Source organism: Oncorhynchus mykiss, chromosome 26 (assembly GCF_057628025.1).
Source record: "Oncorhynchus mykiss isolate SJ-2025 chromosome 26, ASM5762802v1, whole genome shotgun sequence".
NCBI lineage: Eukaryota > Metazoa > Chordata > Actinopteri > Salmoniformes > Salmonidae > Oncorhynchus > Oncorhynchus mykiss.
In genome coordinates, this window is record NC_143047.1 from 8,354,468 (window position 1) to 8,373,124 (window position 18,657).

An 18,657-nucleotide genomic window follows, 5' to 3' on the forward strand; every position below is an offset into this window, starting at 1 on the left:
TGGAATGAGGGGAATTAAGTCAAGGTCAGAATACAGCGTATCTGTTGTCAAATCTGCACCACACTTTCATTTCGTTGATCTCCACCCAAATATAATAGCAGGTGAATCGCATGATATTCTGTTGTTCTGAATCTTTAAATTCAAGGTCAGATTACGCATAGAGAGAAGTGGATAAAAATGGAATCACTGTACGTTCCATTTACTCGGGCTCAACTTGGGTCAGGTCCCCCCCCCTCCTTGTAGAATCTATGCAGACACATTGAGGCGGTTCCGGCGGCCCAACGCCCAATTAAAGACACATTTTATCAGTTACCTGTACACCCCCCTTTCGGAACAAGTATTGACCCAAATACATTTTAAGAACAGAACCATTTATTGAACAGGTGCCATAAAACAACATTATTGATAAGACACTCAACATACAGTTTAAGCAATCCATATGCAAACAGTGACTCAAATCAAATAAAGTATTGCGAATTCCCAGTGCAAAAAATTCTTACAACTAATTTCCAGCATATCAGGACATGAATGATTTTATGTTAAACAGCATAATTCAAGCACTACGGTGAAACCAATTGTTCATGATTTAATACAAAATATTACAGATAAGAATTACTCTCCAGTCCGTCACGTAGCGATGTGATAAAATGGAGACATTATTATTGGGGCCATGATGTCTACAAAAACCAGCTGGACAACTTGAATCAGATGTCTGGTTAAACAATAGGCCCTATTATAAATTATAGTAAAGTAATATGAATAATGGTTAATAATTGTTAAGCAGTCATGGGCAGTCACTACCAACATTGGACTTTTATTCATGGTTAGATTGTGTTACAGCACAGGTCTTATTTTCACGATTTGGACATTAATTCACTTTGCAAAGCTAATAAACATGTGTGAGTAGCATTTTGTATTCCTAGTTGAATTGGTTTGTTTATGCTCCCTATGTACAAACTTTTTTTACATTTGAATTTCAATAGCTCCTTGGTCATGTGACCTTCTGACTTCAAACAAGGTTCAGAATGTACACTCAGTGGGCCTACACATTGCACACCCTTCAGTTTGTCCATTTTCATCTCAAACGATTTTACATTAAGTTGCCTGCTCTGCACCCCTGAAGGACAGTGTCACACACACCTATTCACTTGGACCTTCCTGACCTCCAGGCAGGCCCCCTATTGACCTGGTGACCTCTGATTCCTGGTCTCTAGGCCTATACTTTCTGACCGCCCTCTCTCTGGGCCTGAGTGTGTATAGCTTACTCCCTGGAACTACAGACCTCCACACCTACTCTCCCTACCCGGTCAACACCCCTTTCCCTTGGCTTACTCCCTGGAATTACTAAAACGTCTACAGTCCCGCTGTCGAAACAGGCTCTGTGCACGTGGTAATTCAAAAACAGGCTCTGGGTGATCCGCCCGCTTTTTTCTGCTGTCCTCACACCAACATCCATGGCCTGAGTGCTCGAGGGCTGACTTTCAATATATTGCAGCGAGTGAGCTGCTCTGCTACATACAAATCCCTGGGCATGGATGGTACTACCCACAGACGTAGGCCTCCCTCCCCAGACAAGCTGGAGATACCTCTCCCCAATTCGTAGGGCATGAGCCAGATCCATGCAATGCCCTATCCCTGCAGGGCCATTGGGTCTAGTCTCCTCCTCTACGCTCACTAGACTTGAGGCGACCTCGCCACCTACAATGCGTGGGGCAGGCGAGCGCCATAGCTGGAGAGATCCGTGAGAAGGGCCTGGCGTGCTTCCAGAGTTGCCGCCACCAATCGCCGGACCCAACCCCCCACCAGTCCGCCTTCGGCCTGCCGACGGACACCATCCCAACGAATCCCAGCACGCAGCCCCTTGCGAGACCACAAGATGGACCACACAATGAAATGGTGGTGAGAGGAGGGTGACGGAGGGACTGCTCCCCCAGCCACGGTTCGAGCCCAGCCCTTAGAGCCAAACCTTATCCCGAAGTTACGGATGTTTTTTGCCAACTTCCCTTACCGACACTGTTATAACATGCCAGAGGCTGTTCACCTTGGAGACCTGCTGCGGATATAGTAAAGTAATATTGCCCGGCGCGAGATTTACACCCTCTCCCCCGGACTTTCAAGAGCCAGGGAGAGCTCACCGAATGCTGCCGAAACAGCAACGCTTTCCAGGGCTTGGGCCCCTCCCTCGTGGCATACCCATTCCAGGGCTCCCGCCAGCTTCTCCGGGATCGGCCGCATTACCGCACTGGATGCCTCGTGGCGCCCGTCTCCACCAGTCCGTGGACATTCTGAAAGTAGTTTGAGGTCAGTCTGTCACATTACCAAGGAGAAATTGAAATTATACAGTTTGAAAAATTAAATGTAAAATCGTGTGAGATGTAAATGGATAAACTAAAGAGTGTGCAATATACAAGGGTAGTCATTGGACATTCTGAACCTTGTTTGAAGTCAGGTCACATGACCAAGGAGCTAATGAAATTAGAACATTTACAAAATTCATGTAAAATCTTGTGAGATTAAAATGGACTAACTAAAGGGTGTGCAATGTGTAGGCCCGCTGAGTGTACATTCTGAACCTTGTTTGAAGTCAGGTCACATAACCAAGGAGCTATTGAAATGTTTAAAAAAATTATAGATAATTTAAAATAGTGCGAGATGTAAATTGACCAAAAAAAAAAAAAGTGCAATGTGTGTCTATGCCATCAGGTTAGCTAGAACCAGTTTTGAAAGTTTTAGGAGTAACGGTTAAAGAGCTATTGAAATTTGAAAAATGTGATTTGTCACGGTTGACTGTTCCTAACTGCGGTTGCTGGATGTAAGGAAAACTACAGGCGGATATCCGTTGAATATCCAACCTGAAGCTGTCTTTACCTTGGTCAGAGTGACTTGTTTGATGGGAACTCAGTGGGGGACACTGCACTCACTAACTTAAAGGGATCATACTGTATTTATATTGTAATATTTTTTTGTTTTACTTTGGGGGAAAAAAAAAAAAAAAAACTTTACCTTCCTTAAAAAAAAAGTCTAAACCTCAGAGGCAGTTTTAAAAGAGCAGAAAGAGGGCAGTCACACTGTTAGATACATGTAGCTTTTTCAGCAAATAAATGAATTACTGTGCCTTAGATTGAATCTAACAGCCCTAGGCACAAAGCATGACAGGCTTGTTAGTAGTACATGCCTCTGACATATAGAGCAAAGCCTTTACCAAGACTACCATGATGTTAAGGCTTCTCCAAGTACCATGACAATCACCACCAGAGGAAATGAATAGTATTCTTTATCAAAAGACTTGGTAGAAGAATGTGCAGTACAGTCGGCCAAAATCTGTTCCTTGGAAGAATGAAGCACAAGCAGTCCTCCCTCGGGTTCAGTGTCACAATGATCATTATTTTCCAAGTGGAGAATCAAACAAGCATGAAGCATCCAGTGGTCCACATTTTGTAAGAATGCTGGTCAGGTGACTTGGACCCATGAGTACAAGTAGCATTTGAAAACATTAAAAAAGCCATTTTTGTCCGAATGCAGTAAACAACTTCATTCACAAGCTTAGGAATACTTACCATGACAACAGTTGACTAGAAGACTAGATAACCTTTGTCCTCCCCAGTAAGTTTCTGTGCATTTTTGGTGAAAGGTCACAGTCCCCTTTGAAGGAAAAATCTTTTTTTTTAAATGTAAAAAGTTTAAAATAAAAATTGCACTAAAAAGGAGTCTAGTGTTCCCTTTTCCTGCATCCCCCACCAGAGGGCAGATCTGGGAGGCATTCAAACAACATCTTCACTCTCCCATGAATCCTGCCTACGGTGGAGTTTGTACTTTTGTCAAGATTCAATCTCATTGTGAATGTGACTGTAGCCGTCGGAGGGATCACGTTGCCGACAAAGCACAGCGAGCAGGAGGACGATAAGGAGGAAGAGCAAACAGCCACAAACTGCTAGTCCGATGACCACCTCTGATGATTGGACCAGAGAAAGACACAGTAGATATGTCAAACACACATTATTAGTCGTTCCATGCCAAATCAGCAAGCCATGACACCCACCATCTCAGAATGTTCTGAAGTAGTTTCTGCAGTTAGAAACATAAGATAAGCATTCCTGCCACTTTATTTTGTTGAAATATAATTTGATCTCTGAAATGCAGCTAATTACACCCCAAAATTGGCCATTTTAAATTTTATTTGATTCATATAATATATTTAATAAATATAGTACCCAACATATGATTTGGTCCAAACGTCTTCCTACCAATGTGTAAAACATGAGAAATCACCCCCAAAAATAGTATTGAACTGCAGTTTGAGTATTGTTTTGTCATTATATGTAATCCCAGTGAATTTGGTAGTGTACTTCCCACCAGTTCAGGTAAATTAGTCATTAAAGTCATTTGTTTTATGTCCCATCATACATAATGGTATTACCAGGAACTCAGTACAGCTTTAACTTACTCTTGAAAGTTGTAATAGTAGAATGCACAAGATGCAATTTCAAAATTGGATAGAGCATTATCAGTTTTGCTCTTGTCAGTTATTGCATGCCTTAGAGAGCTATATATGACTTGACTCCACCAACAAGAGGGGTGTGAACAGTGCTTATGCCCATAGAAATAGAGTTGGCACAAAAAAGTTTGGGAACCCCTGCATTAATACATCTCAAATAAAAATGTATTCTGTTGTTGGGGTGGTATTGGTGTGGAGGGGCTCTATAGGTGGCTTTTGACAATTGTTTTGAATATCTTACTCATTGATAGGAAGAAGTTTGGTCCAAATTGGATGCGAGGTACTATATAGAATATATGCAACCTATCATTAGGAAAAAAAATTGCTAATTTAGGTGCAATTAATTAGGTTAATTTCTCAGAGATCAAATTACATTTCAACAAAATAATGTTGAATGAATGCTTATCTGTTTCTAACTACAGAAACCGTTTCAGAACAATCTGAGACGGTAGGTTTCAAAATCCTCTTTCTTTGCACCATTTTAATTAAAGGGATACCTTCGGGATTTTGGCAATGAGGCCCTTTATCTACTTCCCCAGAGTCAGGTGAACCCGTGGATACCATGTTTATGTATCTGTGTCCAGTATGAAGGAAGTTAGAGGTAGTTTCGCAAGCCACTGCTAACTGGCGTTAGCGCAATGACTGGAAGTCTATGGGTAATGCTAGTTTGCAACTTCCTTCAAAATACAGACAGAAAAAAAAAATGGTAGCCACGAGTTCATCTGACACTGGAGAAGTAGATAAACGGCCCCTGGCAAAATCCCAAAGTATCCCTTGAAAGTGGAATAACCCTTATTCAACACATTCTATTGCTTCGAGGCTCTTTTTCAAACGGCCCATGTTACTCCCATCATACCTGTATCCTTTGTAGGAGACTCAACCATGCACTCCTTGTCCCAATCCTCTGGGATGGATGGTTTGGTGAGGCGCACAAAGTCCTCCAGGGGGCAGAAGAGGTCACAGCTAGGTATAGCCAGTTGGTATGGCGCTCTTGTGGTGTCATTGCGATAAAACATGGCCACTGTGAATGATCTAGATGGGATAGACTCCTATATTAGACTGACAGCAGATCTCAATCAGATATAAGCACCAGTCAAAAGTTTGGACACCTACTCATTCAAGGTATTTATTTGTACTATTTTCTACATTGTAGAATAATAGTGAAGACATCAAAACTATGAAATAACCCATATGGAATCATGTAGTAACCCAAAAATATATTTGAGATTAGCCACCCTTTTCCTTGATGAAGCTGGTTGAGAAAATGCCAAGTGTGCAAAGCTGTCATGAGGTATTCACCTGGAATGCATTTCAATGAACAGGTGTACCTCGTTAAAAGTTCATTTGTGATATTTCTTTCCTTCTTCATGCGTTTGAGCCAGTCAGTTGTGTTGTGTCAAGGTAGGGGTGGTATACAGAAGATAGACCTATTTGGTAAAAGACCAAGTCCATATTATGGCAAGAACAGCTCAAATAAGCAAAGAGAAACAACAGTCCATCATTACTTTAAGACATGAAGGGCAGTCAATCCGGGATAATTTCAAGAACTTTGAAAGTTTCTTCAAGTGCAGTTGCAAAAACCATCAAGAAGACCCAGAGTTACCTTTGCTACCGAGGATACGTTCATTAGAGTTTCCAGCCTCAGAAATTGAGTTCAAGTAACAGACAAATCTCATCATCAACTGTTTAGAGACTGCGTTAAATCAGGCCTTCATGGTCAAATTGCTGCAAACAACCAACCAGTAGTCGTAGAACTTTTTTGGTTACTATATGACTCCATATGTGTTGTTATCTTCACTATTATTCTACAATGTAGAAAATAGTATAAATAAAGAAAAACCCTTGAACGAGTAGGTGTTGAAACATGACTAGTACTGAATTTTTTATTTTATTTGACCAAACGTTGCTTATCTAAGCCAGTTCACAAGATAACACAGTATATAATAACTACACACAGTTTGGTACAGCTATTAACAAGGGTCTTATTCCATCACAGTACAACCTACCCGTTGTCCTCCTGATAGAGTTCAAATATGTGGCAGGAGGCATAGGGCGGCTGCTTTCCATTGAAGATACTCAAACTTGACTGCAGAGCCACAATGGTGGTGTCATGCTGAAAAGTAACACAAAAGACTCATGCATTCGGCACATTTTGCCACGGGGCGTAGAGAAAATGTGTCCGTTTTACATTTGCTGCAATTCAACACATTTTGCCATAAGAGACAAAAATGTTTGCAGTTGTTAATATGATAACTGATGAGCAATGGCCCCACCCGGACAGTAATTTGTCCATGCTTACTACAAGTTTAGTTAACTTTCAATCCCCCCCCAAAAATGTGCTGACATGGGCTAATTGAGTGACAGCTACAAAAATGGGGGCTGCCGGTCGCATGGGCCACCAGTTGCCCGTCCCTGCATTAGATGAACAATTTGCAGCAAACAGTCCAAGGCATCCACGTAAAAAGGAGACCATGCACAAGATTTAAAAGCTTACCGCAGAGAGCATCATCATCTTCAGACGGCGATTGGAGTCGGGAAGTGCAGACTCTGAGATGTTATTTACAATGCTACCCAAGAGGACACCTATTTGATGGAGTAGTAAAAGCCTATAGTTAGCAGTTAAGTAGACAATGAGAAGATTTACCATCTCTTATCTCCTTCCTTCAGTGCTATTGCCATTACATAAAACATCAGCTGACTTCAATGTTGGTTGTGGGGCTAGTCTTCATCTTGATGATGTGCAAAGTAGTTTAATCGTTTGAGATGAGCGTACTAAGCCAAAGATGCATGAATGCATATTCAAATCTCTAATCACTTTCATATATTTGAGGGCCATATGATGAAAATGCAATAACTAAACAGAGTGGCTGCCAATCCAATTTTTCTGGACCCCTCTTCCTGACAGCTGAAGGTCCCGAAGCTTCTGCACATGTGCGGGACCCTCTACTTTGCACACAGCCTGTACTCTACTCGTAGAGCACAGGCTTCTCTGGCAAATGGTGCTTATCTACTAAAGTAAGATCAAAGCTGAAGCAATGTCTGCAAGAGCGTATAATGATGGTATTATATTCAATTCTGTTATGTAGAATACTATTGTATAACATTACTGTAAGACAATAAACACCACATTGTGCAAACGGTCACATCTCTCTCATGTGGCCAAAACCCAACAGCACAAGACAAAAAGTGTGCTTTGACTGAAACATGCTAATATGTTAAAACAATATGCTCAAAAATGTGCTCACTGTAGGCTACTTCAAGAAGATCTAAATGCTTATCCCCATGAATCTGATTGAGATCAAATGGTTGGTATGCAGATGCTGCATGGACGTTTCACCAGTAAAACCTGAATAATTATCATTTCATGATTGACAGAGAGAAAAATAAAAAAGGGAGGGTGACCACAAATATTTGCACGTAAAGTAGAGGTGACGAAACATGAGCAAAATGTGATTCGTAATCTTCAGGGCCCATTTTATTTATTTTAAGTTATCTGGATTTCGGCAAATCGGATAGGAATAACGCATTAAAATAGAACCGGAGTCTCCATTCATCTGTTCTATTCATTCTATACATTTAAACCTATCCGACAGGTGAAATCCAGATAGAACTTTTGAAAAAAAAAAAATGGGCCCAGGTGTGGGGAAAAGGAAACCAGGGAAGTGGGACGGGACAGTTACCTCCGACAGCAGCCATGGCCATCACTAAATAGCACATGCAAAAGGAAATGTAGATAGCTAAGCTGAAACACGTTTCTGCCCTTCCCATTCTGACAGTACCTCCTTGGAGACGGCTTTTCTCCTGATGCTTGTAGACCTCAAACAGGATTTCAAAGCCAAAGTCTTTGAGCTTCCTCAGATCATCCATGATCTCAGGGGTCACCCAGTCAGGAGCAGTCATGTTGTGCCTTGCCTGAAATGCCATATATGGAGAACAAAAAAACCAATATGCTCATGACACTGAATCAAGGTGAAACTACACAACAATGTTAGTAAGATAATATCATTCAATCTACATGCTGTTGTCCGTCTCTAAAGTAAAATAGTATGATATTGCTACCATTAGTGTAGAACAGCCAATAAAACAAGGTTAACAATATAACCACCAATGAAATTAAAGTAGGTATAGGCAACATTTCTTGATTAACAAGTTTCGTGAAATACAAATAAATAGTTTTAATCTGGCTGGAGACAATGAATGACCACATTGCTGCCTTTGTGTCTCCCCAGCCCTTCCCAAATGTTTCTACATGGCAGGTTTATTTCAGCTGACCAGAGTAAAGCATGACTTCCCTCACGTCGCAACGGTCACAAGGCTGAGTAGCCACAGGGTCACAGTTCGGTTTTCACTTCCATAAACCACTGTGGTTCCTTCGCTACCTAAAACATTGGCTGTGGGAATATTTCACATCCCAACTTAAAAGTTTAACATGGACTCAATCTGCATGATTTATGGCAAACTGTACGGTGGAAATTCTGTAATGTTTCGCAATATATACTACATTGATAGTAAGCAAAGTGACACAATTATAAGGAATTATAGCTAAACTCAGGACCCTGTCAAAGAATTTGTAGAAGTCCAAATAACTTCACAGATCTTCATTGTAAAGGGTTTAAAACACGGTTTTAAAACACTAAACACTAACCCATTGTTTGTTCAATGAACCATAAACAATTAATGAACATGCACTTGTGGAACAGTCATTAAGACACTAACAGCTTACAGACGGTAGGCAATTAAGGTCACAGTTAGGACACTAAAGAGGCATTTCTACTGACTTTGAAAAACACCAAAAGAAATATGCCCAGGGTCTCTGCTCATCTGTGTGAACATGCCTTAGGCATGCTGCAAGGAGGCATGAGGACTGTAGATGTGGCCAGGGCAATAAATTGCAATGTCCGTACTGTGAGACGCCTAAGACAGCGCTACAAGGAGACAGGACAGACAGCTGATCGTCCTCGCAGTGGCAGACCACGTAACAACACCTGCACAGGATCGGTACATCCGAACATCACACCTGCGGGACAGGTACAGGATGGCAACAACAACTGCCCGAGTTACACCAGGATCGCACAATCCCTCCATCAGTGCTCAGACTGTCCGCAATAAGCTGAGAGAGGCTGGACTGAGGGCTTGTAGGCCTGTTGTTTGGTGAGGACCTGCCTTACATCACCGGCAACAACATCGCCTATGGGCACAAACCCACCGTCGCCGGATCAGACAGGACTGGCAAAAAAAGCTATACACTGACGAGTTGCGGTTTTGTCTCACCAGGGGTGATGGTCAGATTGGCGTTTATCGTCGAAGGAATGAGCGTTACACCGAGGCCTGTACTCTGGAGTGGGATTGATTGGGAGGTGGAGGGTCCGTCATGGTCTGGGGCGGTGTGTCACAGCATCATCGGACTGAGCTGTGCGTTACAGGGAAGATATCCTCCTCCCTCATGTGGTACCCTTCCTGCAGGCTCATCCTGACATGACCCTCCAGCATGACAATGCCACCAGCCATACTGCTCGTTCTGTGTGTGATTTCCTGCAAGACAGGAACGTCAGTGTTCTGCCATGGCCAGCGAAGAGCCCGGATCTCAATCTCATTGAGCACGTCTGGGACCTGCTGGATCGGAGGGTGAGGGCTAGGGCCATTCCCCCCAGAAATGTCTGGGAACTTGCAGGTGCCTTGGTGGAAGAGTGGGGTAACATCTCACAGTAAGAATTGGCAAATCTGGTGCAGTCCATGAGGAGGATATGCATTGCAGTACTTAATGCAGCTGGTGACTGTTACATTTGACCCCCACTTTGTTCAGGGACACATTATTCCATGTCTGTTAGTCACATGTCTGTGGAACTTGTTCAGTTTGTCTCTCAGTTGTTGAATCTTATGTTCATACAAATATTTAAACTTGTTAAGTTTGAAAAGAAACGCAGTTGACAGTGAGGGGACATTTCTATTTTTGCAGAGTTTATTATAGGTAATACGCTGCTTACCTCACAGAACAGGGTGTCATGGACACTCCAAACAGTCTCAATGGTGGTGTTCTTCAGACCAGTTTTCTCCCGTACCGTTGCTATTAGATCCTGTAAAAGCAAAGGATCAAACAATGATAATCTAGACAAGGGGCATTCAAAGTTAAGATTGTCGACACAGCTTTGACAGCTCAACATGTGGTTGGCAAGTGATGGAGAAGAAATTCAAAACAAGGTAGAAACAAGGCAACAGCAAACACGTTGTCCCCCGCAAGTGATGCTGCACCCCCCTAGACGGAGTTAAATAGATTCAGCAATGTAAACATGTGCCCACTAGCGCCACTGTGTTCGATATGAATGTTCTTGTACATGTTGTGTCTTGACAGTGTTTGCAATGTGTAATAAATTGTTACAACAAATATCCTTGACTGATTTACAGTGCATTCATAAAGTTCAGACCCCATGACTTTTTCCACATGTTCTTACATTACAGCCTTATTCTAAAATTGATGAAGTTTGATGAAGTAGTACCCCCCCAATCAATCTACACAAAATACCCATAATGACAAGGCATTTTTTGTTGTTGAAATGTTAGCTAATTTATTAAAACTGAAATATCACATTTACTTAAGTATTCAGACCCTTTACTCAGTACTTTGTTGAAGTACCTTTGGCAGCGATTACAGCTTGTAGCCTTCGGTATGACGCTACAAGCTTGGCATACCTGTATTTGGGGAATTTCTCCCATTCTTCTCCGCAGATCCTCTCAAGCTCTGTCAGGTTGGATGGGGAGCGTCGCTGCACAGCTATTTTCAGGTCTCTTCAGAGATATTCGATTGGGTTCAAGTCCGGGCTCTGGCTGGGCCACTCAAGGACTTTCAGAGACTTGTCCCAAAGCCACTCCTGCTTTGTCTTGGTTGTGTGCTTGTGGTCATTGTACTGTTGGAAGGTGAACCTTAGTCCCAGTCTGAAGTCCTGAACGCTCTGAAGGTTTTCATCAAGGATCTCTCTGTACTTTGCTCCATTCATCTTTGCCTCAATCCTGACTGGTCTCCCAGTCCCTGCCACTGAAAAATGTCTCCACAGCATGATGCTGCTACCCCCATGCTTTGCCGTAGGGATGGTGCCAGGTTTCCTCCAGACGTGACGCTTGGCATTCAGGAGAAGAATTCAATCAGACCAGAGAATCTTGTTTCTCTCATGGTTGAGTCCTTTAGGTGCCTTTTGGCAAACTCCAAGCGGGATGTCACATGCCTTTTACTGAGTTGTGGCTTCCATCTCGCCACTAACATAAAAGGCCTGATTGGTGGAGTCCTGCAGAGATGGATGTCCTTCTGGAAGGTTCTCCCATCTTCACAGAGGAACTCTGGAGCGCTGTCAGAGTGACCATCCGGTTCTTGGTCACCTCCTTGACCAAGGCCCTTCTCCCCCGATTGTAAACAGTACAGCTCTAGAACGAGTCTTGGTGGTTCCAAACTAATTCCATTTAAGAATGATGGAAGCCACGGTGTTCCTCAGGACCTTCAAATGCTTCATAAATGTTTTGGTACCCTTCCCCAGATCTGTGCCTTGACACAATCCTGTCTCAGAGCTCTACATACAAGTCATTTGACCTCATGGCTTGGTTTTTGCATTGTCAACTGTGGGACCTTATATAGACCGACCGGTGTTTGCCTTTCCAAATCATGGCCAATCAATTGAATTTAACACAGGTGGACTCCAATCAAGTTGTAGAAACATCAACAATGATCAATGGAAACAGGATGCATCTAAGCTCAATTTCTAGTCTCATAGCAAAGGGTCTGAGTAGTTATGTAAATAAGGTATGTGTTCATTTTTAATACATTTGCCAATTTTCATTATGGGGTAGTGTGGAGATTGTTCAGGATTATTTAAAAAAATTCTCATCCATTTTAGAATAAGAATAAAATTTTAAAAATGAGGACAAAGTCAATGGATCTGAATACTTTCCGAATGCACTGTATATGCATTTATGAGCCAGACCATGCCCCTTGTGAATGTTTACTGGTCAATAGCGGCCATGTTGTTTTAGATACTAGTCTGAAAAGTATTGCATTGAGAGACCTTTGTCCATAGACGCAACATATCAAGTTTTGTGAAGATCGGCCATTCGGTGCCAGAAGAGTAGCGTTTTTAGTGTTTTTCTAAATAGTGGAAAATCCACCATGGCGGACCTAATGGGTCTGCCATGGTGGCACCTATGTTGAGAATTTCATGACTTTAGGTCAGGCGGGGTTAGGGGCGTGATGAATCTAAAGATGAATTGTGAAGACTCAAGCCATAGACAGTTAATGATAAGGTAATCACATTTCATAAGAATAAGTCTCAAGCCTCATTAGCCAGTCATCACCTTAATTCCAGTGACTGCAGTGCCACTTACTTTGTATAGAAATGTCATGTTGAGGTACTTTTCTGTGCGTTCAGTCTCAATCATGAGGATTTTATAACGAGGGCAACCCGGAATGGGAAATGACAAAAGCTGAAATAGATAGACATTTTAGATGTGTACATTAGTATGGAGGTAGCCAATTATTTAAATATTATTTATTTAAAACAAAATCATATTCAGAATTTCTTTATTTTGTGGCTGTTGTCCATCTTTGGATATCACCCAAGACCTCATCACCCTGCTCACCCTCTCCTCATCCTGGGGTACAGTGTGAACAGGAATAGGCTGCCACTCCAGTGATGGGTTGAAGACCTGTGATCCATTGGGAGGGTACAATCCTGCAAGGTTGGCCTCTGCACTCATTAAGGTCCGGTCATAGTCTGTGCTCCTCACAGAAATCTAGACAAAGAACAATAGGAGGGGGGGTGGTTATCATTGAAACAAGATACTTCCTTTTGTAGTTCAGTGGCTACAACCTTGAACTGGTTTTACTTGGATTTTTCTTCTTAAACCTTTACTTAACTAGGCAAGTCAGTTAAGAACAAATTCTTATTTACAATGACGGCCTACCCCGGCCAAACCCTGGGCGACGCTGGGCCAATTGTATGCCGCCCTATAGGCCTCCCAATCACGCCCAGGGTTTCGAACCAGGGACTGTAGTGACACCTCTTGCAATAAGATGCAGTGCATTAGACCACTGCGCCACTCAGAAGCCTAGTGCATTTTTGGAAGAGTCCACAGTTTGTTTAACCTGGGCAATACCCATGATCCAATTTGCATTTCTAATTTAAATTAGTCTGTGAGACCATCATAGTTTCAACAAGGAACTAAACCATAAATTACCTCATGTCGGTCATAGGTGTCATTTAGAAAACCCTGATAGCGTTTCCGCAGCACCTGTCCCAGCTCAAAGTGCTGCCTCATTCCTTCCTGTAGAGATCCCAGAAATGGTGTGCTATTAGTACAGCAAGAACCACACCCGTCAGTGCATCAGGATTCTTCCTCATGCTTGGGTACCAGTTTGTTTGAGGGATCATTCCACTCAGTGTCATGCTAAACATTGCTTTCGCATGACACGGAGTACAAAGAGTTGAACGTTTGCAAAACAGGTTCTGGGTTTCAGGCTAGTGTAATTCAGTACTTGATCATTTTTTAAACTTTACCTGCGAGAGCTGTCCAAAGCCCTGTGGCCAAGAGCTCTCCTGGTAGCGATCAGTGGGGTAGGCTTTGACTGGGGATCGGTCACCATGGCGGTAGAGCTAGGTAAAAAAAAAATCCCAAACATGACATTCTAAGCAAGTGACAAACTGGTTGGACTAGCCTTTCCCATGTCCAGCACAAGCAGGATCCTACACCACAATTAGGCTAAACTCAATCAATGTGTATTTTGTCTTGCATTAACATAGCCACACTTACTAGAGCAAAGTCAACATAGCAACAATCCAGTGTTGCTGTTCATCCAATAATTTCTCTCTTCTTTGTGACCTTTATTAGTCAGCTAGTTAACGTTACGTGAAATAGTCATTGGGGTCACATAGTAGCTTGTACAGCCCTAAAAAACAGGCAACAGTGAAACCGTATTAGCTTAACGTTATCTAGATAACGTTACACAACACTGTCCAGACTCGATAACGTTTACCAGGCTAGCCTATGGCAAAACAATGTTGCTAGCTAACGTCAGTTCCTCTTTTGGTAACATTACATATTCCAGCTAGCTATGTTAGGTAGTTAGAGTTAGCTACCTACTAACGTTGCCAGTTCACTTATTGTGTAACATTTAAAGAGAAGAATGACCGTCAGAGACGACTGCGTCTCAAGCCAGTTTACGTTAAAACGAACACTAGTTAGCACACACAAGTTAACGCTAAGCTGGCGAACTTCAGCTAAACAAGTCAACTTGCAAATCAACCGTATGATTTTTATTTAACCTTTATTTAACCAGGTAAGCTAGTTGAGAACAAGTTCTCATTTACAACTGCGACCTGGCCAAGATAAAGCACAGCAGTGCGACACAAACAACATCACAGAGTTACACATGGGTTAAACAACCGTACAGTCAATAACACATAAAAAAAACATCAAGTCTATATACAGTGTGTGCAAATGACGTGAGGTAAGGCAATAAATAGGCCATAGTAGCGAAGTAATTACAATTTAGCAAATTAACACTGGGGTGATAGATGAGCAGATGGTGATGTGCAAGTAGAAATACTGATGTGCAAAAGAGAAGAAAAGTAAATAAAAACAATATGGGGATGAGGTAGGTAGATTGGGTAGCTGCTCAGATTGCTGATGTTTAAAGTTAGTGAGGGAAATATAAGTCTCGAGCTTCAGCGATTCTTTTCTAGCTAACAGCATACTCACCACCGTTACAAATGTCAGTCTTCTGTCTCCAACAACTTTACCTAAAACAGCGAACATTGTCAATAGAAGCAGTACAGTGGAGTCCATCGTCAACGTCCGGTTACTTGAACACATTAGCTATATAATACAACCGTCAAAATATGTTTGTAAACTTCTTCTTCTTCTTCGAGGAGGTTTAACGGCGGTTGGCATCCAATATGTTGCATTACGGCCACCTACTAGACTGGAGTACAACTCCCTTATACTTTGCTTGAAATAAATAAACAAATACCCTACCATTTAACACTACACTCACAAAACATTTTTAAAAACGTAATAAAATTAAAATAACACCACCCTACTCCACGATTTAACCCTGTTGTGTTATTTTCATGTTAACTATTTCTGTGTTCCCGGTCCAAAATGACCACTCCATTATAGCTGATTATAAATCCATAATAATACATATATTATCACATAATGATCTTTTTATCAACTTAAGTTCTTGTGAACATTACAAGTTTTGAACTTCTATGTGCTATTTATGGTCTGTAAGCCTCATTGATCTGAGCTCATACAACTAGTTTTTGAGTAAGAAAAAGCATAATGTATGGATTATTTAGACTATAACAAATACTCAGATGAAAGATATTGTGCTATTTATCACAGACTACTTTGTGTCAAAGTTTGACAAGGACTCTCTCCTCACCAGTGTCACGATCAAAGATATGATCAAGAGCCTCACATACAGTATATTGTTCGGTCATTGCGCTGCCACAGAATGAATTGGGAGCAAGGCCTCAAAAAAGCTATATATACCAGAGCCTACAGAAAAGTTCTAAACATTATTGAAACAATGTTGCGATTGTATGTGAGAATGCCAACAGGTGTGGTTCCCGTTTGGGAAACGGATTCTATTGGGGAAAGGTTCCTGTGGGGGTTGCCTTGGAAGCGTGTGCTCAAACACACATGTATGTGGGGGTCTGGAAGAGGAAGTGTGTTCATCTGCTGAATGTGCATGTGCCTGAACTCAATTTTGTACACTAATTGTAGTCTTACCCATTAATTTCTAATGACCGGTTATTTTGACCGGCAACACCACAGGTGTACAAAAGTTAAATAAAACACCCAATATGTAATGAAAATCATCTAAATGTATTTTGTGTGTTCAGATGGCCTGTGTGGACACAAGACAATCAGATTAAATGAACTACATTTTTCAGAGAGAAAACTTCCGTTCCGACCGGAACACAGCAGGAGGGTTAAATGTATTTAGTCCTACCTCATGCCAATAACCTGAAGGGATGGCAAGTGGCATCACCACTTAACACACCCTGTAACTCTTCTGATGTCAAGTCTCACACACCCAAATATCTCTCTGCTATGGACAAAGACCCTACCTCATGGACTTCTCCAGTGATTCAAGATGCGTTCTGTTTCTCTGATCCTACTCTACCCTTTTCATGCTATTTAACTAGGTTTTGAATATTTGTTTCAAACAGGTGTAGACTATGAAATGATTACTTACGGCCCTTCACGAAAATGCAGGGAGAAAAATGTACTAATATAAAATAACAAGAGGAATAAATCCACAACGAGTAATGATAACTTGGCTATATACACAGGGTACTAGAGTTCTGTGGTTATTTGTAGGTAGGTAATAATAGTTTAATAATAGGTTAATAGGTACTCTGCCAAGGTGGGTAATAGAAATAAAAGATACAATCAGTTCAAAAACATATATCTTATTAAGGGGGCATCAAAATGTTTATTCAACAATAATGTTACATATAAATACATTGAAAAGCAATTTATAATTGATATTTTAATATCTGAAATAGTATAATTTCCATTCCGTAGATGTCCCCCAGGCTGCTCCCCGTCAGGGGTCTGATGATTTTGAAAACAAAATAGGCTCTTCAAATGCATCTGTACATTGTTAGATGTGCTGTACATTGTTGTAAACAATTATTACACTACTATATACTGTTATCACTGTTATAAACAAGCATTACATTATAAATGTGTGGTCCTGTAAAGGAGGGCGATTGCACCGCAAGGGTTGTGAGTTCGATTCCCAGGCCTCCTCCCCCCCGTACGTGAAATTTAAGCAGAAATTACTGTGTCGCTTTGGATAAAAGCATTTGCTAAATGGTATATATTATTATTACATTGTTAAACAACAGACCTACAGTGTGAAGGTATTTTGATTTTTCTAATTAATATTTGTGTGGAAGTTTACATCAATTGGAAAGACAGCACGTGTCTGTTTAATTATTACTTGATTCAAAAGTTGTGGACAGAAATGTGGGTAGAAATAAATAAGGGAAGGGTGTAGTCAGTCTTAACACAGGGTATAATGTAAAGTTAAAATGAAATAATAACACACACATCTTTTTTAATTCAGGGTTTGTTAAGTCAGGGTAACTTGGTTAACATGGCTATGTGTAACAGCATTGAGATCCCCTCTGGAACCAGAACTGACTACAGATTTACTGATCCGATAGACCCACAACTACTGTACAGACAGACACACACACACACACACACACACACACGTATGTGGAAACCCCTTCAAATGAGTGGATTCAGACATTTCAGCCACATCCTTTGCTGACAGGTTTATAAAATCGAGCACACAGCCATACCAATCTCCAGAGAAACATTGGCAGTAGAATGTCCTTATTGAAGAGCTCAGTGAATTTTAATGTGGCACATCATAGGATGCCACCTTTCCAACAAGTCAGTTCATCAAATTTCTGCCAGGCCCTGGGGACCTGGCTGCCATAGAATTGACCTGGATGGATGTACCTAGCGACAAGCTGCTGATGTCCGTTATCTGCGTGGTGAGAAACATACATTCACAACACACACACTCCCTATGTTCACTGACATTCACATTCACTGCTTACAAACATACTGGAACATGCTGTGGTCATCCACCTTTAATTGACTGCTGGCACGGGACGGCCCTCACACCTAGAGTACCATCACAAACAACAAACTATCTTAAATCTCCTCAATAGTAGAGAAAGCGATACACCTTCAGTGTGGTTTACAAGAGTCGACTGCAATAGAGTTCCTATATCATGTGTATAAATTACTTTTTGGAATTGTGTGGTTGACTGCACTTTCCTGACAGGCTGCATGAGGGCATTTCATATGATGATGATGACGGCCCCAGAGTAGCCTTCTGTCTTTTTGGCTAGCTTCTCAACCGTAGCCCCAGGACCTCACACAGGAGCAACAGAGCAACGGACACCCTGCCCAGACCAGTGAGACACCCTCCCAGACCTGCAACACCCCCCCGTGAAGGACCTGCACCGAGATAACCCACACCAAGAGGCCCTACAAGAGGCCCTACACCTAGACCACAGCAATAACCAGCCACACCCCAACCAGCTAAGACACCCGAAGAAAACCCTGGCCACACTATATAGGCCCCC

At 41.8% G+C, this 18,657-nt stretch overlaps 1 protein-coding gene across 2 annotated transcripts; it reads right to left on the reverse strand.

Moving 5' to 3' along the window:
• Positions 1–354: 354 nt before the first annotated feature.
• Positions 355–15,592, reverse strand: LOC110506315 (lysosomal acid phosphatase). 2 transcript variants are annotated; one of them, XM_021585844.3, is made up of 12 exons: positions 15,233–15,374; positions 14,285–14,420; positions 14,032–14,127; positions 13,712–13,798; positions 13,115–13,267; positions 12,860–12,958; positions 10,480–10,569; positions 8,275–8,407; positions 6,990–7,078; positions 6,502–6,608; positions 5,352–5,527; positions 355–3,949 (listed from the first exon to the last, which is right to left on the reverse strand). In XM_021585844.3, the coding sequence occupies exons 4-12, from the start codon at positions 13,790–13,792 to the stop codon at positions 3,819–3,821; spliced, it is 1,059 nt and encodes a 352-aa protein (XP_021441519.3). In that variant the 5' UTR covers positions 13,793–13,798; positions 14,032–14,127; positions 14,285–14,420; positions 15,233–15,374; the 3' UTR covers positions 355–3,818. The 2 variants fall into 2 exon arrangements, with proteins under 2 accessions (XP_021441519.3, XP_021441518.3); XM_021585843.3 differs by lacking the exon at positions 14,285–14,420 and having other exon boundaries at positions 15,233–15,592.
• Between the last annotated feature and the right edge of the window lie 3,065 nt (positions 15,593–18,657).

Excerpts from the sequence above, each read along its gene's own strand:
- LOC110506315 (XM_021585843.3), bottom strand. The coding sequence starts at position 15,346 with ATGTGTTCAAGTAACCGGACGTTGACGATGGACTCCACTGTACTGCTT. Across the intron at positions 13,799-14,031 it reads GCTTTGGACAGCTCTCGCAG|GAAGGAATGAGGCAGCACTT; the intron begins GTAAAGTTTAAA and ends GGATCTCTACAG. Across the intron at positions 10,570-12,859 it reads ACATGACATTTCTATACAAA|GATCTAATAGCAACGGTACG; the intron begins GTAAGTGGCACT and ends TTGCTTTTACAG.